The sequence below is a fragment of the Zingiber officinale genome, chromosome 2B, assembly GCF_018446385.1.
Source record: "Zingiber officinale cultivar Zhangliang chromosome 2B, Zo_v1.1, whole genome shotgun sequence".
Lineage (NCBI taxonomy): Eukaryota > Viridiplantae > Streptophyta > Magnoliopsida > Zingiberales > Zingiberaceae > Zingiber > Zingiber officinale.
In genome coordinates this window covers 113584540-113612198 of record NC_055989.1, presented here as the reverse complement: position 1 = coordinate 113612198, position 27659 = coordinate 113584540, and the positions used below count along the sequence as shown (strand labels likewise).

The window sequence follows — 27659 nt, the reverse complement described above, 5'->3', positions numbered from 1 at the left end:
TAAAGGAAGACAGTTATTTTTCTCAATCAAACTTGTAACTGTTATAGAGCATCAAAAGTAAAACACCTTGATAAACCACATGCTTCATTCCGTAACTGAATCTGAACTTTGTAACAATTAATATGATATTGAGGCACAATTTTATCTGCACCATTGTTCTTGCTGTAAAAACAATGCACAGTGGAATCATGTCCTGTGGGTAAGTTTGTAAAAAATAATGCATTCGGTTGTTGCATTCTATGTAAATAAATCAAAAGAGTAGAATTTTGGATGATGTTTGAAGTACTAAAACTTTGAAAAGGATAGTTGTGCTTTGGAAAGCTGAAGCAACAAGAAAAAATGAGATTTGAAAGCCAATCATCTGACACTGGTGTGCTGGGGTTGTGTATTTGATGAATTTTCAGCGAGGCTTTTGATCCGTATTAGTTTCCCAACGAGAAGCTTCCCACAATTGCTGTTCGATGCCTAGCTTCCTCAGTTCTATTAATCCTCGTTCCACTGAAGGAAAAGAGGTGAGAAAAGAAAGAAACCTGTAAGATAAGGTACAAATCTAGATTCCTGTTTATTAATTGCCTCTGTAACGGAAATCAATTAGCAAGGGTATGTCAACTGTAACAGCAGTATATTACTACCAACCAGTTGGGTCTTAGAGCGTATCTCAGTTACCAGTGACCATTGTGTTACTACAACCAATCAAGAAATCAAGGGTTGACAGATTCTTAGCCTAGTATAAAAGTGGTTTTATGTATTAAAGATTGTTTGGAAATATTACATTATATCTGACATTGCCATCTATCCAAGAAACTAGTAGTAGTAGTTCTAGTTTTCTTTTTCTTTTTGAAAAAGGAAACAATGTTGGTATGTATTGATGTTAACCTCCAGCTAATAGTAATATGAATGTCAACTAAAAGTGATGCTATGTGTGCGGCCGTGCACACAATTTTTTAGGTTGCCATAGATATATGAAAGCGTGCATGCTACAATCAATTAAGTAGGAAAACGGAACTACTATTCATGTCTATACATGCAATTTGAAAGTACTAATTTCCCCAAATCAGTAATGGTAGCTCTTACATGAAAAACAAGACCTAGAAATCTCTGATATTTTTCATTTCTGTGAGAAAAGAGGGTGATTGTGCAAATGGAAAAATATACCATCAACAACATCTTGTGGTGTAGGCGCCTGGCCAATGCTGTCTATCCAAAATTGCAGACGCTCTTCAGCTATATCTTCCTCAATGCCATGGTCTGTTGATCTTCTCCAGAAGTATGTAAGCCACGACTGCAGGTATAATAGTTGCTTGTAGTGTAAGATAGCTGAATAGTATGGCAATAATCATGGACAGTATTAAGAAATATTAGTACTGGTGCAGACAATACTAGCAAATAGGGCTGTAAACTAATTTGTCAAACTGAGTCAGTTTTGTGTTATTCAAGTTTGTTTGATAAGGTAACCGAGACAAGTCAAGACAAGTCAAGCCTAAAATAAATCAAGTATTTGAAATAGTTGTTTAAGCTTAGCCTAGTTTGTTGCTTTCCGTGCTTATGCTTGGTTAAAGCTTGACTTGAACTTGGATCATTTAGATGTTCTCAAGTTCTTAATTCAAGCTTACTTGAATTTAAAATTTTTACATTTTTAAGCTTATTTAGTTGGTTAGTGAGCTTGATATTTGTTCATTTTGAGAGCTTTTTTTTTTGTTTATTTATAAGTTTGATAAGAGTTTTGTTGATAAACATGATTCATAAGCTTTATTAGTTGAAATTGTTCATGAATAGTTTATTGTGTTCAAGCTCTTTTATTAAGTTTAATGAGTTGTCAAACTTGTTCATTTAATTAACCTTATGTAAATTGAACAAACATAAACAAACACTTATCAAGCTGAATATCAAGATTGGTCATGAACATTTGGTTTATTTACAACCCTACTAGCTAAATACAAATATTGGTACAACAATACTAGCAAGAAATGTTCCGGCGTACGATATAAACAGGAATATTAGTATCATATAAGCAGATTTCAGTGCAAAATTGTGTTCTAAACAAAGCTCAAAATGATACATGCTTGTATCCTAATATGACAATGTGATTCACAAGTCAATCAGTTCAATTAGACGGGCAACTGAATATGGATCGTCTCAAAATTGTTATAATAGCCACTTAATTTAATTGATGTCTAAAGAAGCTTCAACTTCCTTCTGGATATCTTCTTAAATACTCTCCCAAGTACTCTTCGGTAATGATACATCCAACCTGCTTCTTCTCAAACCTGCTAGTATATGACCAGATAATCTCAATCGAGGTAATACAATTAGCCTTTCAAACCTGCAACTCAAGCGTGCATGATTGATGAGAAAGTTGAAATTTCAACTCCAAATTAGCTTTGGTTTCCTTCCACTCCTCCCTAAAAATATAAGTGAAGCAAAGAACAGTCCCTAAATAAAGGTTGGCATATTCTGATTGATAAATCATCTTCAGATCGTCTCTGTAAACTACCAAAGAACTACGCATGGAATTCCACTTTTTATTTAGAATTAGAGATAATTTAATAAAAACTCACGCCAGGCAAGTAGAGTACCTTGTGAATAATGTTAGTAGCTTCATGTTCAGTCCAAAGTTCCAAGTATTGTACAGATTCACAAAACATGAAAATGTACGGGCAAAAACAGGAGTTTCACATTGCAGCTGAATGTAGCCAACATAATGTGAATGAAAGAAGCATTGAAGAGCAATTTGATACAGTTATATGTGCTTGAAAAAGGATATAATGATGGTACCCATCAATATTAACGCTAAACATATATGTAAATAGTGGACTAAGAATATATATAAATAGTAGACATAAAGAAAATTTGTGACTGTTACCTGCTTAAACAAGACATCTTCTGCTTCTTCTTCGCTTAATTCTGTCAAGGAACATTGTGATATGGTGTCACGGAAGACCTAGATTACTTAAGAAACTTGAGGAAAAATTTAAAGTACATATTACTAGAAAAACATGAGCAAAGTTGCTAAATGATGGAAGTTCATATTGCAAAAGAACTGTACAATTTGGGAATTGATGTGAAACAAGGACTTATTCCAACTATTTTTTTTCGGCAAAGTGAATTTTATCCTACCATTAAACTTTATGTAAGGTTATATGGCGGTGTCACAATGGTAAGGCTACTACAAAAGCAAAGAAATTGAGGAAAAAAACAACTTAATACTTACCAAATTCTTCCATGAATTTTGGATCACCAGGTGATCTTATGTCTGCAAATGAAAAATTAGGATTTAGCCATAGATAAGCAGATGAGAAAACAAAGGGGAAAGATGAAAAATCTGCAGTTAACTAATATCTAGAAGGTTCAGAAAAAAATCAATGGGACAGGTCTTGGTTGTCTCAAACATTATCCAACTACTGGCAAGACTAAAAACTGAATTATTTAATTAAGGATTGCAGAAAGGTAGAGTTATATGAAAAAGGATTGGCTTGCACACTTTGCTGCTCAAACCCACGCATGTACAATGCATGTATGGTACCAACAGAAGGATATTCAACATCACAAATATGTAATTATGTGGAGAGTCAATGGTCTGAAGATCCAAAATCCATTATGATATCAGATAACAATCAGAACATTGTAAATTAGTTGAAACTAAAACTTCAAATAAATATTTTTTTGTCAATTGACAGGGAGAAACTAGAATTGTCTCATTCAATCTCCCTCTGCACAGTTGATTTACTTCATTTTATGGGGTAAGCCACCCTATATTTTGATTTGGGTTTCCCACAGAAATGAGAAGACATGAGAAATCCAAGTCTAACAGAAATTAATGAATCTTTTGCTTATTTAGAACAATTCATACACAGGCTTAAGATACTTATATAGTCATTATTTGTCTTTATGATTAATATGACGAATAAAGGTAAAGATTTCAGAAGATACAAACTACACAACAAAAAATCTGTATAAAAGAACAGGGAAACCTGAAGCTGTTTGTCGAAGTAAATTAGGACGGCGGTATTGGGCCAACACAAGAACAATAGCATCCTCAACCTAAAGATTGATGACTATCAATAACTTGGAGAGAGAGTGAAGAGAAAATACAACACTGAACTATGAATTTATAAGAAGCTAGTTTCTTCATTGAGCTGTCCGCAAAGACAAACCCGAGAAAGGGGTGTCAAAAGCTGGTGCTGAACAAAGAAAATGAAGCAAGACCTTTAGTGAAGAGAGTTCCCTTAGACCTTTCTCTACTGCAAGCATGTTTTCTATGTTTCCTTCTGCGTTTGTATCACTAATATCATGACCCTGTTTATTTCTCCAATCAGGTTCAAGGTAGCCTACAGAAATATGATAACAATTCATAGGAAAGCTATGAATCTTATTGTTCATAAAAATAATAAAAAAACATGACAGCAGTGTTGATAATTCTATCACTTTATGACATGCCATTGCTCAAAGATTGTTTCTTTGCTCTTTGCCCAGCAGAAGTGACAACCTCAAGTGGAAGGGGAGCTAATGAGGACCAATACTCATTCTTAGCTGTTGCAACTTCTGGATATATTCCTGCAAATGTAGAAGGTGAATAAATAAATAGCTAAATGTAGAAAGGAGTCAAAATGCATGATGCTCAATGTAGAAGAATTGTATCTTAGAAGCTTCAAGAAACGAGACTGTAAATAGTTGGTTGAAATGGTAGGAGTTATTGTACACCTTATATAGTTTAGTAACACACGTAAAGAGAATAAAACAAGATCATGCATGACCAATGACCATTATTGTATTGACTTTTTTAACACTAACTGGAGCATAGACAATAGTAGTTTGGGACTTAAAAGGTAAAAAAAAGAGCAGCTTAGTGGTTTAGTGAAGGAACCACCTACTAAAAGGAATGAGGTTCTTCTTAATCATCACATCATTAAATTCTATAATAATGTGGCATAATATTGAACACTTTATTAAGCTCAAGAATAGATATTAATCATGTACAATACAACAACCAAATCTTTATTCCACTAAGTAGGGTCAACCACCTACATCATTGGGCTTGTTCTCTTACAATATCATCATCTATATTCAAATAGATTTTATTATATTTTATGATTGGTTAACCAAGTCTTCTTTAATCTTCCTCTTCCTTGATTAATGTTTGTATTTGTTATTATCTTACATCGCTTAACTGGAACACTTATTAGAGTACATGTTCTGTCATCTTAAACGCGTTTTTTAGAGTTTTCCCTCAATAAGTGTAATCCCGACTTTCTCTCTAATGTTCTCATTTTTTATCTGCCCATCCTTGTATGCCTGCACATCTAGCTTAACATTCTCATCTATGCGACTTTCATCTTCTGCTCATGTGTTCGATTTATAACCTAACATTTAGCTTTATATAGTATAGCAGCTCTAACTATCATTTTATAAAACTTCTCTTTGAGTTCTAGAGGTACCTTATGATCATAAAGAACATATAACGCCCTCCTCCATTTCAACCATCCTGCTTGAACCCCCTCCATCCTTTTGTAAAAACAAAACTAGATATTGGAGCTCTTAATTACAAGTAACTTATCATTTTCTATCTTAATAATTATTTTGCTACATTTACTACTATCAAATTTAATTTTTTATAATATGTTTTTACTCTACTTTATCTAAAATATTTTGTTTCCAATGTTACCCTCCAAGATTCGAACTTAAAATTTACTATTTCACGTGTTTTTATTGATCAAACAAATGTCATATGCAAACAACATGTACTATGGTAAGGAGTTTTGAACTTTTTGAAGTGTCTAGTGAATTTATCTATGACTAGTGTAAAATGATATGGACTTAGAGTTGATCCTTGATTTAAGCTATCTTTATAAAAAAAAAATAAATTAATCCGCTTGGAGTCTTCACTTTTGTCATTATATACTCATATGTATCCTTGATTATTTCAATATAACTACGCTGTCACATTTCTTTTCTAAAATTCTCTACATAATTTCTCTTAAAATTTTATCATAAGCTTTTTCGAGATTAATGAACATCATATGTAAGTCTTGCTTTTTTTCTTAATATTTTTCAATCAATTGTCTAAGATGTATAACTTATATTGTCAACCTATATTAATCATGCACAATATGAAAAAAAAAAAGAGAGAGAGAAATGTGTCTAGAGTAAGTGGCTTATTAAGAAAATTGTTGACGCAACGAGGCCGACAAGAGGGGGTGAATTGCCTGAAAAAATAAAAAAAACCTTTCTCGTTCTTTTAACTCTAATTAAAAGCAACTATAATAATAAATGAAAATAACAACTTAAAGACGAGGCACCGGATTTACTTGGTTACAACCTACGTGGTTATTAATCCAAGACCAGTGAAAGCACTAAAAGAAAATCTCCTTCGTTGAAGGTGGAGAAGCCTCTTACACTTGTTGAAAAGCTCAGTTGCTAGGAAATGATTACAAGAGTTGTTTATTTCCTAAGTCCAGGGGTCTTTTTATAGCCCTGGAAAATCTTATCCGTGGCTTGAAGGCGCCTTCCATAGGGCTGGAAGGCGCCTCCAGTGAGGCACCAAAGGATAAAGCTTTATCCTTTGGCAACAACAATATTAGCATGATCGAAGGCGCCTTCCATAAGGCTGGAAGGCGTCTTCGTACTGTTCATCGAAGGCGTCTTCCAGCCATGGAAGGCCTTCCACAGTGAAGGTGCAGGGGTGCCTTCAATTCACTTTCAAGGCGCCTCCAGCAACAATTCTAGCCTCCTTTCGCTTTTCTACTGCTCTGATTGCCTGGGTGATCACGACCATCTGAAATAGGGCTCACCCAGACCCATTTTCCGATCTTCTCCTCGAGCAGGCTTCCGCTCCGGCTTCTCGTCCCTCGGAACGTCGTGCACGTCCTTCTTGTCCACCGGTGTACTCTTCCACAGCACCTCGTCCCTCGGATGCATCGAGTCCGTCGACTCCCTTCCCGTGCCATCCTTCTTGCTAACTGTGTCTTCCGCTCGACTTCTTGTGTTCCTAAGCTCCTGCACACTTAGACACAAGGGTCAAACACAACATGACCTAACTTAACCTGGTTAATCACATCAAAAATACCATGGGGTTCCAACAAAAACAAGTTAATTTTTAAACTTGGTATAAAGAGTGGAGGTCTTAGTCATTGTACCGTTCATATTGAAGTGACAATCAACTTAATATGCTTGTTTACTCATTTGTATCCTAGGCCATGTAGATAGTTGATTATAACACGATATGCATAAATGAGTGCAAGCTGCTCCAAGAATGAAAATTGCCATGATGTCTCACAAGCTTTTTGAACCATAGCATTATATTTTTAGCAATTGAACAAACAACATATTTTGTTTCTTATTTCCCCACATGGCTAAATTTTTACCAACATAGTGCAATGCTAGAACATCAATCACCAAAGCTCCAACATAGTATGCTTCCATATATGACCCAATACCTATGTGCCCATCTTTTTAGTGAAGAAAATCCTTGGCTGGAGATCTATGCGACACACATCTTCATTACAAAAAAAAATTATTGTTGCATAAACAAGATGTCAATTCTAACAACAAAGGATTAACCTCATCTCGTCACCTTGAGATGAACCTTTCAAATAACTGGAAGGACTGTGAAGGATCACCAAACTCCTCATCTTGAAACCATAATTCTTGACAGGGAAGAAATTAGATGTCAAATCAACTATGTATTTTAGTTTCTACCAATGAATTTAATACATATTTCCTCTAAGAGAGAATAATATTATTGAACTACAGGATATGTAAAACCAAGAAAGTAGCTAAGCCATCGCACATGATTTAAAATTTCAGTTTCATTTCAATTTCCATTTTGGTATAAGCCTGAATGATACAGTTTTAGTATCAAATTATGTCAACACTCAACACTGATAATCACCAGCAGACCATGCTGACTGATAGAGTCTAGGTCTAGTTGAATGAATATAGAATCAAATTTGAACCTAGTTGATTTCAATTAAAATCTAATTAGATGCTTAATGGATGAAATTAGAATTACATGGTATGTGAGATCAATCTTCAATTTGGATTAACTTAGACCCAAAATCAAGTTGGACCAAGTTCTGAGTTTAAAAGTATATTTTACAATCATTGAATAATATTGAATTCCTAATGCCTATTGTCTGTTGTGTGATCGCCACTTCATGACCTTCATTAATATTCACCTCCAATACTGATCTCCAAGGTGTGGTTGAACTTGGTCAGTTACAACAGAAGCCTCATGCAAAGTTTACACATGTGCCCCCTGCCTTTGGCCAATTATCACCAACCTTTTCCTTTCTATGTTTTCTTTCTTGCCTAAAGCCAGGTAAATTTTGCTCAATCAAGCGGAGGTACAACAAGACTAAAAGCAATACATGCAAAGCAAATAATTTTCTTTGTACGGTTTTTAGTAACATATTGTAGAGTTTCACTAGCTTTAATACTTATTTAATTGAGTAACTAATAATAACATATTAATTTTACATAATATAAATTGCAACTAATACATAAACCATCTATTCTTTGATTAATTTGGTCTCCTCAATATAATATTTGCAATAAATTAAATTTTAAATTTTGGCTTTAATTGCTTGTAAATTATATTTTTTTTCCATTTTATAATGGTTACACTTATAATTTATTCAACTTTGCAAATAGAATGTTGGAATGAACAATATAAAAAATGTGATTTTCCCCAATACTCTATAAACTAGGCTATCCTTTGCTTCCAAACTCTCAAATATTGGAGCAATTTTAAATTTTTATGCCTGAGAGACTTATTGAAAATGTAATTTTGTTTAAAATTAACGTATATTTTTCTAGAGTTATGTAAATTATATATGAAATTTGTTTGAGAAATATTTAAAAAAATTTTACCATTAACCCCTCTGTTTGCTCCAAAAGCTAGAACAGGGAAGGAAAGCAATTCACAATGGAAACAAATTTCTAGGGAAAGTGAGGGAAAGGAAAGACAAAATAAATCTCGAGGGAAAGATGATACGAAAGAGAAAATGAAAAAAAAAAAAAAAAAAAATATAATCGCGGCCTTATATGAGGTCATCAAAGCTATGTGAGGTGACCTCACACGGGGCCACCAACGGTAGCCACTAAAGGCGACTTTGCACGGGGCCTTGTCCAAGGCTGCGTAAGGTAATATTGTATGGGGGTTGTCGCCAGCTATTTATTACACGAGGCATGATTGCTAGTTGGTTTGGAGTAAAAGAGAATTATTCAACACGATTGTGCCAAATCAAATTAGCATTAGGACACATTAATTAGTAGAATAAATCTTTCCTTTATTAATCAATCAATTGACAGTATTGCTCCTTTATTAATATGTAAATTGACCGAGCACTGTAATGCTTCTATAAATTGTATACCCTTACACCTTTTCTCTTACATGGTATCAAAGTCATTACTTTCTCTTCTCCGTGAACTTTTTTTCCTTCTACGTCTACCGCCGCCACAAGCTACACTCCTCCTCGCACCAGCAACAACATCCCTAATTCTTCTTCTTCACCAAGACCAGCAACTTCATCTACTACCAAGTTTTGGTTATTGATTCCCTACCTTAAGTCTCCCTCGGTTTCCTTCGGTTTTTCGATCGGTCGATCTCTTTAGCCATAAGGCTAGACGCCATGATATTAGCTTTCCCATCTTGTCACCCTTAATTTCCTTCAGCTTTCAGCTCGGGCTCGTCACATCTACAAGCCTCCTTCAGCATCATCTTCGCCGCCCACCCCAGAGGTTCACGTCAAACACCTCACCATCCTCTTCTGCTCTAATTCTCGTAGTGTCGGCATCCCCTTTCCAATTATCACCTTTGATTCCAGAACCTATCGTGGAACCTTCTCCCTCTTTTTCAACTAGCGACAGTAAGCAACCACCGTCGCCGAAAGCCATAATCATCTCCTAATTTGGATCTACTACTATCGAGGATAATAAGTTATTTATTTTTGATGTCAAATAATCAACTACATTATGACCAAAAGCAAAAAGTTCAGAACCATGTCAAATCTATCGCATAGTTGGTCATATTGGTAATCATTTCTCTAGAAGATTCAATTGCTCAAATAGTCGGAGAAGATATCAAATTTGTCTCAGAATTGGATATATTGGTATTCAATATCCTATAACATTTGACTCAAATTTCGTTGGTGGTATTGCAACTTTAAAACAATCTACTATTTCACAAGTTTATCCTAAAGTACTCTTGTGTGTGCCTACTCTAAGTAAACCACCAAATTTTTCATCTATTGAATGATATATTAATGCCAGAGCAATTCATCATATCACATCATACTATGATATCATTGAAGAAGTAATGTCGTACTATAGCTCAGATACAGTGCATGTAGACGATGGCCAAAGTTTGCAAATCACTAATCTTGGAAACACATACATTCATTTATCTAATCGTACTTTTCACATGCGCAGCATCTTTTATGTTCCATCTATTATTAAAATTTTGATCTCCACACGTCCGTTTTGTCTTGATAATAATGTCGCTTTTGAATTTCATCATCATCATTATTTTATAAAAGATAGAGGATTAGATACAAACTACCTTGTTTCACGATAGAATAAAAAATAACCTCTATTATCTTCAAAGTTTTTTAATCAAAGACTTTATTGGTAAACACACAAACAAATCAGTTTAACATTCTCGTCTTGGTCATCCTTTTTTTCGCATTGTTCAATCGATCATTAATAGGTATGGTTTACGTACTTCCTTTACCTTCTCCCCATCTTATTCATGTAGAGCTTGCATAGAACCTAAAAGCCATAAGTTATCCTTTTTTTTCATCCAATTATATTTCTAATTTTCGACTTGAAATAATTCATTATGATGTTTGGGGTCTGCACCTATATTGTCTAACCAAGGCTTCTTATATTATGTTACCTTTATTGACCATTTTAGTAAATATAGTTGGTTTTATCATATGAGAAAGAAATCTGATTTATTAGACATTCTATCATTTTCAAAAACAAGTTAAACGTTGTTTTAATCGTAAAATACTCTCTCTTTATTTGGATTGGGGAGGCGAATATCAAACTCTCCATCACTATCTTGTCTCTTGTGAAATTTTTCATTGAGTCTCTTACCCTCACACTACAAAGCAAAATGGCTAGAGAAAACATAGATATATAGTTAAAGTCGTTAATACTACAGTATATCTAATAAATTGACTTCCTACCATATTGTTCAATTATAAGTGTCCTTTAGAAAAACTTACTAATACTTCTGACTACACTTTCCTTCGAATTGAATTTTTAGTTGTGCATGTTATCCGTGGTTACGTTAGGTTGCCATCGAGCATTAAAAATTCGCCCATGACGAACCAGTCTTGGTCGATCCCAAGTCCGGATAAAGGAAGGTTGTGTTAGGTTGCCTGCCAGCATTAAAACTAAGGGAAATGTTCAATGAATGAATCCATCAAACTATTATGCGAATGCTCAGTTGTTCCTTAGAAGGATCGCATTGCAAGTTCCGACTATAACGTCTCGACAAGGACCGCTATATCTCCAAAACTCAGGTGTAGTGTCAAATATATAAGAGTTTATGTTGCAGGGTCCAACTGTAATATATCGGCAAAGACTGCTATATCTTCCTGAGAACTTGGATGTCGTGTTAAATAAATAAGAGTTCTTACACCATAGGTTGGATAAGAACAAATATTATAGGAAAACTAATAGTATAAGATTTGGAACATGAAACATAGGAACCCTCACCGACAAATCAATGGAGGTAGTAGATGTGATGATAGGGAGAAGAATTAGTATTTTGTGTGTACAAGAGATACAATAAGTAGGCGAGAAGACAAAGATAATAGAGAACTCAGGTTTTAAGTTATGGTGTATAAGAAAAGAGTAAAACAAGAAATAGAGTGGGTGTTGTTGTAGATAGTTCATTAAAGGATGAAGTTGTAAGAGTAGTTAGAAAAGATGATAGAATTATTACTCTCAAGATAGTAGTGGTGAAAGAAACTATGAACGTAATTAGCATATATGCATCTCAAGTAGGATTAGATGAAGCTACTAAATTAAGGTTTTAGGATAACCTAGATGAAGTATTACAAAACATTCCGCTAAATGAAATGATTTTAATAGGAGACAATCTAAATAGATATATCAGAGTGAAAAATGAGGAATATGTGAGGGTACATAGAGGGTATGGATTTGGAACGAGAAACGAAGGGAAAACTATATTAGATGTTGCGATTGTATATGACCTTATATTAGTTAATATATTGTTTAAAAAAACAGAAGAACATTTGGTCAAACTCAAAAGTAGGAATAATAAATCATAAATTGACTTTCTTAAGGTTAGGAAGAGGGATAGAAAGATTTATAAAGATTGCAAGGTCATCCTTAGATAAAGCTTAACTACCCAACATATGTTAGTAGTGTTGGATTTAAGCTTCAAATATAGTATCAATAGAAGGAAAATATATATGACTCTTAGAATTAAGTGGTGGAAGTTAAAGGATAGAATATACGGTGGCTCTAATATGACAGGATATAAGATAGTATCAAAGTTAAAAATAGTAGCTAAGAGTATACTTGGTGAGTCAAAGGGATATATACCATCAAGGAATCTTGGTAGTGAAATGAGAAAGTACAAGAGAAAAAGTTTAGAAACAGCTTATAAGGAATTATATATTTGTAAAAATAAGGAAAACTTTAAAAAATATACACTAGAAAAAAAGAGGCTAAGAAAGTAGTGAATGAAGCAAAGAATAAAACTTTTGAATGATTATATCGAAAATTGGAAGGGGAGCCTTGGCGCAACGGTAAAGTTGTTGTCATGTGACCAAAAGGTTACGGGTTCGAATCCTAGAAATAGCCTCTTGCAAAAAGCAGGGTAAGGCTGCGTACAATGGATCCTTCCCCGGGACCTCGCATGGCAGGAGCTTCGTGCACCGGGCTGCCTTTTTTTTTTTATATCGAAAATTGGATACAAAAGAAGGGGAAAGAGACATTTATAAAATAGCTAAAGTGAGAGAAAGAAGATCAAATATCTTATCCAAATAAAATGTATTAAAGATGAATGTAATAGGGTACTAGTAAATGACAGAGAAATAAAAGAGTATTTTCATCAACTTTTTAATAAAAGTTTAAGTGACTAACTCAATTTAGGTAATTTAAGTAGGTTAAAGGAGTATAGAAATTTAAATTTTTATTGTAGAATTCAAACTTCAAAAACAGAATAAGCTTTAAATGGGATGCACAGTGCTGTTAGATCGGATGATATTTCGATAGAGGTATAGAAGTGTCTAGGTATTGAATGACTTACAAAATTATTTAACATGATATTGAAAACGAAAAAAATATCTGACCAATGGCGAGTAAGTAGTTCCCTTATATAAGAATAAGGGAGACGTATAAAACTGTGCAAATTATAGGAGTATTAAACTAATGAGTCATACCATAAAACCTTGAAAAAGAGTAATAGAAAAAAAATAAGGAAACCACAGTTACCGAAAATCAATTTGGTTTCATACCTGGAAGGTCGACAATAGAAGTTATACATCTTCTCAGGCAACTAATTGAAAAGTATCGTGAGTAAAAACAAGATCTACACATGAACTTAGAAAAAACTTATGATAGAGTCCCAAGAAAAATTATATAGAGAATTCTAGAAAAGAGAGGTATTAGCATAATATATATTTGTAGGATTTAAACACACAGGAGGAGGGTGAATCTTGTTTTAAAGATTTTCTTTTCGGTTTTAAAAATTTATCGAAAAACTAAGTATACAACGGAAAAATTAAGTAATAAAAGCATAGTGAAAAATAAGTATGTGAGTTGATTTTACTTGGTTCGAAACATTCGATCATTCCTACTCTAAAGCCCACGATCCCTTGGACTGTATCGATTAGGCAATCCACTAAAAATCAAACCTCGGTTACAAAAAAAGAAAGTGTAACAAGCTACACTTTCTTATGCAAGAATAATAGAAAATTAATTAAAAACACTGATTTTACTGACATGAAAATGTAGTTGAAGAACGAAGCTTGGTGTCAATATGTCTATAGCAATTAGTCGTAGTAGAGTCGTAGCAGAGTGGTAGCAGAGAGACGGTGCAGTAGAGAGAGCTAGAAGACTTGTAGAAAGTTATGTAAAAAGAGCTGGTTGAATCCCTCTTTTATACTACATTCGAGGCGCCTCTGATGACCTAGGGTGCCTCCATTCGTGCTGATCCGATTAGGACTAATCACTCATAGACTTTTCACCTGCCTAACCTTCGATTAGGACTTACCCTTACTAGTCATCTAGTCCTGACTAGACTTACTTCCAAACATCAAGTCCTGTTTGGATCAACCCTTAGTCAAACTGATCAGACTTAGATACATTGTCAAACATCGAAACCCTAGAGGCTGATTACACCAATAATATTGAACTAATTAAGGATATGTATGAAGATGTAACAACCAAAGTGAAGACTTTAAGCGGATTAACTGAAGCATTTTCAATAAAGATAGGATTAAATCAATGATCAACTCTAAATCTCTATCTTTTTACACTATTTATGGACAAACTCACTAGACATATTCAAGGCATAGTACCATAGCATATGTTGTTTGTAGATTATATAGTTTTGGTAGATGAGATATATGAAGGAGTAAATACTAAACTAGAATTTTGGCAAGAAATACTAGAAGTAAAAAGTTTTAGACTTAGTAAAGTAAGACAGAATATATGAAATTTAAGTTTAGCAATATTAGATGTAATGAGACAATTGTTAAGATAGGAGATAACGAGTTGTCTAGAATTGAGTGTCTTAAGTATTTAGGATCATTTTTACAAAATAATAGAGGGATTGAGAGAGATGTCTTACCTAGAATATAAGCAGGATGGTTGAAATAGAGGAGTGTCGACTGTCGAGTGTTTTATGTGATCATAAAGTGCCTCTAAAATTTGAAGGGAAGTTCTATAAAATAATGATTAGACTTGTTATGCTATATGATGCTGAATGTTGGCCTATGACTCGAGCACATGAGCAAAAGATGAAAATTGCAGAGATGAGGATGTTAAGGTGAATGTGTGGATATACGAGGATGAACAGAATAAAAAATGAGAGCATTAGAGAGAAAGTCAGAGTTGCATCTATTGAGGAAAAACTCTAGACACATTTAAGATGGTATGGACATGTACTTAGATGACCAATAAATGCTCCAGTTAGGCGATGTGAAACTATGACAAATACACATATCAAATTAGAAAGAGGAAGACAAAAAAGACTTGGTTAGTAACAATAAAATAAGATAAAATTTATTTAAGTATAAATGATGATATAATAGGAGATAAAACCCAATGACGTAAAAAGATCCATATAGCCAACTCCACCTAATGGGAAAAGACTTGGTTGTTGTTATGTTATCTATGGTTATGCCCTTACTCTAAATACAAATTTAACTCGCATTGATTACAATGTGTTTTCCTTGGTTATAGCAATTTACACCATAGGTATCATTGCTTGCATATTTTAACTAGACGGATATATATTTCATGGCATGTTACTTTTGATGAGTCTCTGTTCTCTTTTTTTAGCACCTTCTTCAATCTCTCCTCCAGATATAAGTAGCACCTTCTTGATACCACCTAACATTGTACCAGACCTTAGATATTTGACTCCTTTGACTAGAAATGTTGCTAATATCGAAAGCGATGGTATTATAGGTCTAACTCCATTTCCACTTCTCTCTAGGGCCTATGCTATTGATTCCTTCGCTACATCATCCAATCAAGAAAATGCTCAAGTTCCTTCGTCAGATGTGCCACATATCGTATCTTCACAATCCCAACCTACTTCCTCACACTCTTTAGCAAATGACTCTAATGAAGATGCTTCTCGATGCATACTTCTTTTAAGTGACATCTATGCATGATGTCTACCCATGACAACCCAAGATCCTCTTCCACAAGCTTAAGTGGTATCTTCAAAATTTGTTAAACCAACTTATATTTCATAAGTGAACAAGGATCCAAATTGGTGTAGTGTAATGACTACAAAATTTGATGCACTTCTTGACAACGGAACATGGAGACTAGTTCCGTGCACTCCCTCTATGAATATTATGGGCTCTAAATGAGTATTCCAACTTAACTATCAAGTTAATGGTTCTCTTGAAAGGTACAAAGTTCAACTTATAGCCAAAGGTTTAGTCAACAACAAAGTATTGACTACAATGACACCGTAGCCTAGTCATCAAAATTACATATGTGAGATTATTGTTATCGGTAGCTATTAGTTCTAATTGACATGTACTAGACGTTTTAATACATTTCTTCATGGTCATCATAAGGAAACTGTATTTATGGAGCAACCACTTAGGATTTATTAACTGACCACTACAATTTCATCTTAAGGAAACTATATTTATGGATAATTTCCAACCACTAGAAGGATTATTTATGTAGTTGTGCATCCATATACAATTTTCAACTCATGTTTGTCGACTCAAGAAATCCATATATGGTCTTCGACAAGCTCCTCGTGCATGGTTTCATCGTTTATCTAACTAGTTACAAGCTCAAGGATTTTCTGAATCAAAGATAATCTCTTCTCTATTCCACAAATACAATGATGGATCCATGATATTTTTCCTTATTTATGTAGATGACATTTTAATAACCAACAATGATTAAAAGGGCATCACAACTTTATTAAGTCTTCTTAATCAATAATTTCCTGTTCAAGATCTGGATAATGCTCATTTTTTCTCGTTATTGAAGTTATCCCACATGATGAAGGTTTTCTCCAACGAGCTAAAATGGATGGAGAGCGTCTGATCTCCATACCAATTATTGTAAACAATTTCTTTACAACTTTATCCTCTCCAGCTATGTTTGATCTACATATTTATCGAAGCAATGTTGGAGTCTTACGGTACATTACTATCACACAACTTGATATTTCATGCATACTCCTACTGAATAAAATTAAAGTGTGAAAAAATACTTTATTATCTTAAAAGTATTATTTTACATAGTCTTCTTTTATCTCGTCAATCATTTCGAGACTTACATGCCTATAGTGATGTAGGTTGGGCAAAGTCTCCTGAAGATAGACGCTCTACTAGTGGATATGCAATATTTTTTAGACGAAACCTTGTCTTATGGAATTCGAAAAAATAACTTATAGTATATCATTCAAGCACTAAGACTTAATATAAAGCTACAACCAATACAATGTCTGAAATTATTTAACCACAATCACTTCTTTCTTAACTTCATCTTGCATTATATACTACACCAAAAATTTGGTGCAATAATATTGGAGCGACATATCTTATAGAAAATCCAATCTTTCATGCACATACAAAACATGTGAAAATTAATTTTCATTTTGTTGGAGAACGTATCACAACTAAACAATTATCTATCTCTTATTTCTACAAATGATCCAATTATTGTTATCTTCACTAAGTTATTATCTAGACAGTGTTTTAACAAGTTAGCAATCAATCTAAACATTAGAGACTTCTCATTGAGTTTGTCGAGGGTAAAAGAGAACTATTTAGCATGACTACACCAAATCAAATTAGCATTAGAACACATTAATTATTAGAATAAATCTTTCCTTTATTAATCTATTAACAAAGTATTGCTCCTTTATTAATCTGCCTATTGGTCGAGCACTGTAATGCTTCTATAAATTGTATATCTCATGGACAAACCAAAATATCAAGAAATTTATTATCTTACATCTTTCCTTGTACTTTTTCTCTACCCAATTACTTTTCTTTCTCTTACAAGGAGAAATTCGATTGCATAAGGAGTTGGGTGGGAGGAAATTCTATTCTGCCCAATGTGGACGTACTAAAAAGTGATCAAAATAATTTATGGTACATAAATTCGTAAAGTCATCTACCCATTAGGTAAACAAAACAAAAGAAAATAATTTACCATTTTTCATGAAGTAGACATAGAAAGTTTTCCACCATAGAAATCTTTTCATAGTTTTTATTTTGTCCTCCCAAGTAAATAGGGCCTAAATATCCCTTTATTTTTGGTATTTTGTTTGACAAAAGCTAAATAAAATTTTATGATTTTGTTTCTTTCACGTAATTGCAATTATTAGCATGGAAACAAAAATAAAGAGATTCAAGATTTTGAATGTAAAATATTAGATTTTAGGTTTAACTAGATTTTTTATTTTTTAAATTGAATTTATTTAATTTTATAAGTATAAAATTTTAAAAAAATAAAAACATAAAATTCCATTCATATTCAACTCAATCAAGTTTGAAAATTTTGCATTTAATTTTTTTTGATAAAATAAATTCAACTTTAAAATCTTATTATACCTTAAAATTGAATCAAATAGAATTTCTATATAATAATAATAATCTGACAATACATGCCGATTGCAACCATTCTAGATTTTCACTGATATTCTAATAAAATTAAATAAATAAATTATTTTCTTAATTAAATAAAGTTTCATTTAATCAAAGCATTATATAAAACTCCAGTTGTTCCATGACGCTCAAATCAATGATAAGAGGAAGAGAAACTCTCTAAACCCTGGTTTTCTAATTGACTGCTCACAAAATCTCTCTTGAATTATTTTTTAAATTTTTTAGATAATTAATTAAGCTGAATACAACTAATATTTTAAGTTTTAGGGTTGCATGAAAGTGAATCCAGGGCTAGGTGGAATCCATCAAGTAGACATGGTTATTAGTATCAAATGGATTCAAACTAGACTCGATTAGAATTTATTTTGGTTAGTTTAAAATTGAACCAAGTTTATATATAAGATAATTCAGTTTAATCTTATTAATCAGAATAGTAGTATGTTTTAAAAATAAGTTAAAAATTATATATAATTCCTTTCTCTTTCCATGCCTCTCCCTCTTCTTCAATGATCCTGCTCCTCTCTCAATCCATCTCGTCACTTGTCGTTGCCATTACACCCTCTGCCCACTGCCACGCTTATCACACTCACCACCACATGGTACTCTTCTCTCCCTTAGTTTCTCTTCTCTTCTTCTCTATTTCCCACTATTCTGTTGCCAGCATTCAACACAGTTTTAATATTTTGTTTCAATGCATGCAAAACTTCTTTTCTTCTCCCGCACTAAGATGTTAACACTTGTTAAGATCTTTAGTGTGTCTACCACCTAGGAAACTTTGACAAAGGTTGAATTTCTATAATGTAAGGGCAATGACGAACTTTGAAACGTGTCTCTTCCTCCACCTTCTTCATGATGCTAGGATATAGCAATTGCTCCATTATCCACCTCCTCATGATGCGAGGATATAGCAACTACATGGGGCGTGCAACCAAAGGATGTTGGGCTTCTTGGCTGCCCGCTGCGAGCGCTTCTCGATTTACCCTGATGACCGATGGAAAAATTTCGTGGGGTCGGACCGGTCATATCAGGGCTAGTCAATGAGGCTAACTAGGTACCCCTAGGGCATGGTGCAACAGTAAGACGTTTAGTGAATTCATAGAGCACCACGGTTCATTACTCAGCTGGGTCATGTAAGACAAACTTTGAAACGTGTCTCTTCCTCCACCTCCCTCATGATGCTAGGATATAGCAATTGCTCCATTCTCCACCTCCTTATGATGCTAGGGTATAGCAATTACCAGTCCCCTCAGGGCGGTGCGGTGGTTTAGGTGTGAAGTGTTGCCACATTAGGTCATGAGATCAAAACTCGGCATGTCCAAGCATGCCTTTCCCCATGCCTTGGTTGTTGCACTAATGGCTAATAGTCACTCGTGATTTACCTCTTTCGTGTTGGCCTAGGGACGGGTTGGCAAGGGCGAACAAATCGCCTTTTACCACATTAGGATATAGCAACTACCCCTCGGGCATGGTGCAGCAGAAAGACATTTGGTGGATTCACAAAGCACCACTGTTCAATACCCAGCTCAGGCATGCAAGAAGGCTATTAATTGGTGGAGCGGTTGTGCACGGTGCACAGTTCGACTACACAATTAACAAGCATATACAACTCTACAATGGGGGAGGGTTGTCGAGGTCACTAGGTGCACTATCGCGAGCGCTTCTGAATTAATAGTTGAGTTTGTAAGGGTCCGAATACCTGAATTAACAACAAAAAAAGGTATATCAACTACTCCCCCTTCAATGCTAATCGGCACTATAGTCAAGAACGATGACATTGATATTTTGTCTATCCTAAATTCAAAATGAAACTTTTAAACCTTGGTTTCAATTTTGATTATGTATTATTTGTAGAATGATATTTTACTCGTGCTAACCAACAAAGAATGAGAAAATGAATTTCGATTTGTAAATAGTAATAGGTAGATATCAATGGTAGCAAGGGAGCTACAGTACCAATGATGATTACGCAAATTTAAAGCAATGGAAATGAGAATAGTTTAGGGAAAGTGGAATTAGAGGTGAGAGTAGCAAACATATTAGCATAACAAGAAAAAAAATACAACAGGACATCCTTAATAAACTAAAATAGGCAAACATAAAGCAATAATGCATAACATAATTGCAAGATGATCGGCCTTTTGAGCTTGAATACTTCAAAAAAATGAGCATAACAAAGCTTTAGCTTATAAAAAATTATATATATATATACCAAAGGCTCAATCGCAAAAAAAAAAAAAAATAGCAAACAACAAGGGCACAACAAGAGAAGGGGGTCAAGTCATTAAAAGTAAAGAATGCAGCTTGACTAAGGAGAAAGCAAGCAATGACAACAACAATATCCTAAAATTAAAAAATTTTCAAGAACGTAGATAAAAAAGGAGCAAAGTAGAGGTGCCTCTCTAGTTGGATCGTGTGGTTGTTACTCTATTTCTTCAAGTATCGTAGCTTGGGGACAACTGTCAAAGCTCATCTTCAGTGATTCAAGCATCTTCAATCTCTAGAAATACTTTACAACAAACTATGTATCTATAGGTGCTTTTGTTTAGAGATATATACAATTGACTCGATCTAATAAGAGGTTACTATCACATCTAGGAATGTAGGAGTCAACACTGTCAAAATGCAACCTATAGAAAGAGGACAACTTGAATGTTCCTTGAAATGATAGTGAGTCCTTAAGATTGAAAATTGGACTATGTTCAAATTAATAAGTCAAAACATATGCATTAAACATAATCTTTCTCACAATTTAAGAAGCACTAGATGAATATATCTCCTTCAAAAAAGACAAAGCAGTGACTTATAAAATTCTTAAGGAATGAAATAAAACTTGAACATGAATATTATGCCTAGAAAAGACAAACAACTTTTGAATTTCTGAGGGATGAAATGAAAATTTAAAATCTATAAGGAGCGAAATGAAATCTGGAAGATGATATTAAAAATTGAGAAGGGAGGGTAATGAAAAATATGAAACCAATGGTAGAAAAATGAAATTTATGGAGTGTAATTATAAATTAAGAAAACTTAAGGACTCGAGTGTAATTTTTACTAGAATTAGCCTATAAGTTTCTATAGAGCTGATTCACAAGCTTGAAAGGGGTTAACATTATTATTTTTTCAATAGTTGATACTAAACCTTTTAAAGATAAATTTACCAAACTTTTCATGTTACAAGTGAAAAGGTAACTTTCCAACAGTCCAGGTAAAATATTTTGTAAATAGAAAGTACCATATTGAACCGCTAATGCCCAGTATCGAGCAAGCCAACACCTCTTGAGAACCACCTCCTCCTATAATTTAACCATTGATCAAACAAACTGGTCAGATTTATCATTATATATTTGGCATAAAACATGTTCCAAGGAAAAACAACTTATAATGGAAATGCATACCATTTCCTCTTGGGTTAATATCATTCTTTGGGTCATACTTCTTAAAGCTTTTACTTCCAACTCAGCACCTCTGAGTTGATCAGCAACAGTTGTAACCTCATCTTTTGCAAACTTTATCAAGGTGCAAATCCCAATCAAACATCACCCAGGGAGAAATTCAGATAATCACTTGACTAAAATGTTTATCACAAAAGGAAATGATGATAAATGATACTTGTTACCTGCAACTGTTGACGAAGAGATATGAGTTCCTCACTTTTATCATCCGTTGACCTCATAGTAGACTTTAAAGCTTCCTAATATACCAAACAAACATTAGATTTATTGATCCAACTAATATTGGTTGAATAAGTATTAATACAAAAAGGTTGGAATACAGAAAAATCTAAGGACATAAGGAAACGTTAGAAAAGAGGGGGAAAAAGAATAATCTTTCTGGAAATTCTATTCCAGCATAGAATACAGTTACATGATTCATCAGATTTCTTTTCTGTAATCACCTATATGTCAAAATATTAATGAAAAAAATCATGTTCTATTGCAACCCCAAGTTTATAATGACCGAAGAATTCTTGCCATCATAATAGTTTGTTCCATCAGATTGGATCATGAGCTATAATTAGAAATTGTTGATAGCGAGAAACCTAATTGAGAGTTGAGAAGTCTGTTCATTTTTCTCACACACCAAGCAAAGTAAACTACTGCAATTCTAGTTCATAAGCAAGATATCTAAACATGTAATTCAAAGACCTTTTTCTGAAGTTCATTGAACTTGGCACTAACATATTCTTGTCACAATGACTTTCAAGAAGTGCAGACTCTTATTACCTCTCTTTGGCGTAGCACTGCCTCCTTTCTGCAATAAACATATCATCTTAGTTTGTGATACAAGAGGAAAGAAAACAGATAGGTTGTGATGGAGTCAGTACCATCTCAAAATCTACCTGCTTAATAACCTGGCTTCCAAAGACACTCCTTCACCGAGATTTGTAACCTATAGCGATGGTGATTAAGAAGAATAGTCTAACTATTAAGAGCAATGAGCTAAATAAGAAAGACATGAAGAGTTAAGTAGAACCATAAACAAGAATGCAATAATGATTTGATTTCAATTTTCCCAGCATAGAGCAATGACACAAATATAATGGTAAAAAAGAAATGAAAAAGAGGACAGTTTAGGATCAGAAAATACACATCTCACATCAGCAAGAACCTAACTCTGGAGATGATTTAACATGGGGAAAAACATATTTCCCACCGTCAGCAGGATGAAGAATCTACTTTCAACAAAGTAAGTTTTAACAATCACTTGTTGAACAAGATGCATTGTCATGTTTGAAATCTTCTTTCAAACTAAATGGAGACTCTCTTGTCACTGGCTGAAGTAGAAAGGTTTAATAGAAATTAATGGCAACTTGGAATTTTAATCAAGAGGCAGAGCATCAAGTAAGAGTTTGCACATGATAGCACAAGCTTCAAGCCAGCCAATAATAGCTTGAATCAGATGACATAATTCTTTTCGGTGAGATGCACTAAGCAAATTGCAAGATCTAAGGGAATACTAGGGAACAAACATTAGAAATTAAAGATACATGGTCTCTGTAAGTTATTGTGTAAAAGCTACTAGTTCTCCAGATCAATTATTTCAAGAGAAACATTTGACTAATTTTAGGTGATCTAAGTTTTAATCAAGGATATTATCATCAGAACTTGCACAACATAACACAAGCTTCAATCCAGGTTGAGCCAAAAACAGCTAGGAATCGAGTATGTCCAACAGTAAGAAGAGGCAAACAAGATGTGTTTGGCAAACCGAGATGATTGGGAGAACTAGGGTTGTCTATATAGGCAGATTTGTCGATTTGGGCAAACCGGATGAAGTATTATTTTTATGATAATATTCCAATCAATTCATGTCTATTGCAATCATAATGTACCTTAAATGATATTCCAATGTGACAAATTAAAAATAACGAAAAAAATGTAATTAAAATGTCGTGTCAAAAGGTAGTTATTTGTTAACATTCAAACCAAAGTTGAGAAAAGACCTAAAGGAAAACAAGAAGCTCGACACAATCTCAATGAATCATAGTTTTCTTATCGCTTGCTCACAAAATTTCTCTCAATCTCTTTTGAGGTCACAAAAATTAGAATACCAAAAGATTTACACCAATATCATATACCAAATTCTATTCTATTTAAATTTGGCATTTTGAATTGTTATTTACAATTTAGATAACTAATTAAGATAATGAAATTAATTTTTTGACTTTTGTATTGAGTGGAAGTTGGTTAGGGTTAAATAAAGTTTATTATGTCAATTAAGATCAAGTAGGTTCAAACGGAACTCAAATTAGATTTATTTTAATTTATTTAAAGCTAAATCAAGTTTATATAGCATTGTTTGGTTCAACCGTATTTAATTGGGTTAGTTATATTTTATAAATTTAGGAATTATTAAGTAATTCCATTTATAAGTTATTTCTCTTCTCACTTCTGTTTCGGATCATTTGTCCACCTGTTGCTTGCCGATAGTCATTGTGGCTCACACACACGCACCTGTTGCTCCCACCGCCTAAAGTACTCGCCACCTACAATAGCCTCCCTACTCACCCTACCTATTGCCTATCATGCCCTCTCTCAGGTTAACTTCTCTCCTCTCCCTCAATCTATCTTTCTATTTCTCTCTCCCTCTCTTCCCATAACTTTGATGTCAATGTCAAGCATTTCACATGTCAATTGACGAGCAGATTGGTAAATTTTACCCATACTAATTGACATAGGTCGGTACTTTAAACCTTGCTCCTTTGATCTCCCTCTACTTATCTTGATTTTTACTAAAAGTAAGACTATAGCAATTACATAGTCAATTAAATTACAATTCTAGAGATACTAGTAACAAAAATTTAACAAGCATTATACCTAACAACCATTAGCTAAATTCATCGTGGCATGATTTTGTAGATGCCAAAGCACATCGAATGCTAACAGAGTATGATTCTCTTCAAATGGGTGGCATAAGTCATACAAGAGAGATCACTTATGCCAGTGACAAGAGAGTATAAAATTGTGGCATCCAGCCTAGTATAAAATTGGCTTCGAGTTCACCTCGTACTAGGCCTTTGGGCCATTGAACCTACGAACTCATGATCGCATCAGCAATCATTAAATGCTATTTGCTCTACAATCCACCTCACTAGGCCTCCGATCAATCGGATGCACCAACTTCCCTGAGCTTGTTTAATGTCATCTAATCCTCGTTGCCTCAAAGTTCACTTTGTACTAGATGTTAGAATCACCAAACCTATAGTCTCATGGTGCATCCACAACTACTCAATGCTTGCCCTAGAGTGTCCTCCCTTTTAAAATTCTAAGACTCTTTAGAGACCTCCGAACCATTGAGCACAAACCATTCAACTCTACTAAGTTAACTAGCTTAGCAAGCTTTAAGTGCTCTAACTTGCACATATCAAAAATATAGAAATACAAGTAACGACTAATTTAAACCCTGCTAAACACATTAAAACAACTTATTTGAACGCAACCACTTGGGAGCATCATTTCCTCCAAGAACTAGCTCTTTAGATCAATCCATTTCAATAGATTGGAGCAAAAGGTGGCATCGCTCACCCCAAGCGACTAGTATCGCCGGCCCCATAGCAAGATATAGCAAATAAATCACGGGGGGCATTTTGCCCTAGCATAGCAGGCATCCAACCAGACATTTTGCATCTGCTAGGAATTGACCCTAAGACCTACTGGAATAAACACTCATGCAGGTACCAACTGCGCCAACCCGTGGGGGCCAATTCATTTCAATAAATGAACATAGAACTTATTGTTGACCCGTAGTTTAATCAAAGATTAGACAATCAGTTGCTATGAAATTTGTGCCTGATAACACAAGATTCAAGTCAGATTGAGCAAGACTAACTAGGGACACCATCTATGATCTGATTCTGACTACTCCAACCAAGAGTAATGTGGCATGCAAGAATTTAACATGCACCTATATCATTTAACCCTTTGCACACTAGCACCTTGCTGGATTTCTATGATCTGGAGCATACATGAGCAAGGCTGAAAGTCACTATGGTCTATTCAAAATGCACGTTTCTGTTGAAGATGTATCTAAATTTCACAGAAGGGGCCCTTGAATATGTCCGCAGACTAGCTATGATACATAGTGGATGCATATTTAGTGCTCAACATAATGTTGGCATGCCTTAACGCCATAAGCAGTTTTATTCTAATTCTGTGATTATATGGTTGCAATAAACAAAACCTTAAATGCAACATAAGGTTTATCCTGATTCTTCAATAAAAAAACAACACAATATGGCTGCAACAGCTGTGAACTTATAATGCAAGAGACTTGAAAATTACGCAAACAATTACAAATTCTAGGAAAAGTGAAGTGATGTATATGACAGTGAAATTTAGAAAAATTTTATGAAATTTGATGAACCATGGATGTTCCACAAACATAAAACTGATTGGAAGCTGAATGAAAAAGATGAGCAAAATTAGCTAGTACACAAGGTTTAAAATCTCAGTAGTTAGTGTCAGAATCTGTGCCAGTACCAGCGGTACGTCCAAAATTAGACAGGCAATATAGCTTTATGGATATTTATGCAAGCAAAAAACCAAAAAAATTGCCAAAGGCTACATGATCAGCCACAATGGTGTAATATGCACAAATGAATGGCAATTGTGAAATGCTAGTTATAAAAGGTATGCCTAACTGCATACTGACAGGATAAAGAATGAGGTAACAAGAAAGAGGGTTAAGATAACCAAAAAAGGCTTAATTCCTGCAAACTTGTCATGGAAAAAAATCATCCACAACCTGTTTCTCAAGCTCCCGAGACCTGATCTCTGCTTCCTTCCATCTCTCCTCAGCAAGTTGAAGCTGTAGAAACCCCAAGTATGCCAGAAAGAGAGCAAATAAGCGTGACTTTGTTAACAAAAACTTGGTAATAGCAAACCTTTTCAAGGAGGCTGTAGTTCTCTTCTTCTAGCATATCTAGCTGCAAGTCAACAAAAATGAGTCTTGATATTAAATGCCATTAAAGATGAGTTTTGCAACTAAAACCATTCAAATTGATCAAAATTTTCTCTTCTGTAAAATTGACAAAAAAGCATGAAAGAGCAGCCTTCTCTGAGCATTTACATTGTATAACTCCAGCAAAAATAATTTTCTTGGATATGACAGAGATGAAGTACCTTATCTTGAAGCGCAGAGGCCTCACGCAATTCACCATGCTCCCTAGTTTTCACATGCCTCATATCTGGAAAAAATCTGTAACATAGATTAACAACCACCAGAACCAAAAGAGCACAACATATTATATGATCTGCAATAACTTATCAGAAATTAATATAACCGCTCTAAAGTAACTGAAGACTTAAAACCAACCAATTCAAGAATGTATTTAGGAGACTACATAAGCACGATTTTTGCTCTGGTAAACAGTAAAGGAGTGTTGCTTCCTCCCACGTCTACAAATGTTGCAGAGTAGCAGGTACATCCACCATCAAAGAACAAAGTATGAAATTAAATTCAAACTATTCAGGTAGTTAATTAATGACCACCGAACTACATAATGTGACATGAATTTACAAGCCCTGGTGCTTTATATCAAATGAAGGAAAGGCAACCATTTTACCTCTTATCTCTTTGTTTCTCTGCAGGATCTATATTTGGAATAGAAGAGGGGGTCGTTATTGTTGTTTTAGTTTGAGGCATCATTGGTGCACTGGGAACTCGTAGTGTTGGTCGGCCGACTGATATAGAGCGACTAACTGGAGCTGTTTCAATGACATTCCGACCTAGCTAATCAATTTTAAAAAATAACAGCATTAGCATGATATGCGCTTTCATCTGAGAACTATATTAAGAATT

General features: G+C 34.2%; 1 protein-coding gene across 2 annotated transcripts; it reads right to left on the bottom strand.

The window, feature by feature from the left end:
* Positions 1-67: 67 nt before the first annotated feature.
* Positions 68-27585, bottom strand: LOC122046844 (coiled-coil domain-containing protein SCD2-like). Of its 2 annotated transcripts, none has more exons than XM_042607747.1 (16): positions 27424-27585; positions 26981-27056; positions 26743-26784; positions 26604-26666; positions 22699-22748; positions 22583-22610; positions 21976-22050; positions 21755-21865; positions 21592-21652; positions 4438-4554; positions 4207-4328; positions 3972-4041; positions 3212-3253; positions 2864-2904; positions 1156-1282; positions 68-498 (listed from the first exon to the last, which is right to left on the bottom strand). In XM_042607747.1, exons 1-16 carry the CDS (start codon positions 27504-27506, stop codon positions 401-403), a joined length of 1206 nt encoding a protein of 401 aa, XP_042463681.1. In that variant the 5' UTR covers positions 27507-27585; the 3' UTR covers positions 68-400. The 2 variants fall into 2 exon arrangements, with proteins under 2 accessions (XP_042463681.1, XP_042463682.1); XM_042607748.1 differs by having other exon boundaries at positions 26981-27045; positions 27424-27564.
* Positions 27586-27659: the final 74 nt, after the last annotated feature.

What these genes read in the sequence shown, in the direction of transcription:
- LOC122046844 (XM_042607747.1), bottom strand. Translation starts at nt 27,506, where the DNA reads ATGATGCCTCAAACTAAAACAACAATAACGACCCCCTCTTCTATTCCA. An exon ending in CCTCTGCGCTTCAAGATAAG is followed by an intron (nt 26,785 to 26,980) that starts GTACTTCATCTC and finishes GTTGACTTGCAG; the next exon opens with CTAGATATGCTAGAAGAAGA. An exon ending in GGCATTAGCGGTTCAATATG is followed by an intron (nt 4,555 to 21,591) that starts GTACTTTCTATT and finishes CTACATTTGCAG; the next exon opens with GAATATATCCAGAAGTTGCA.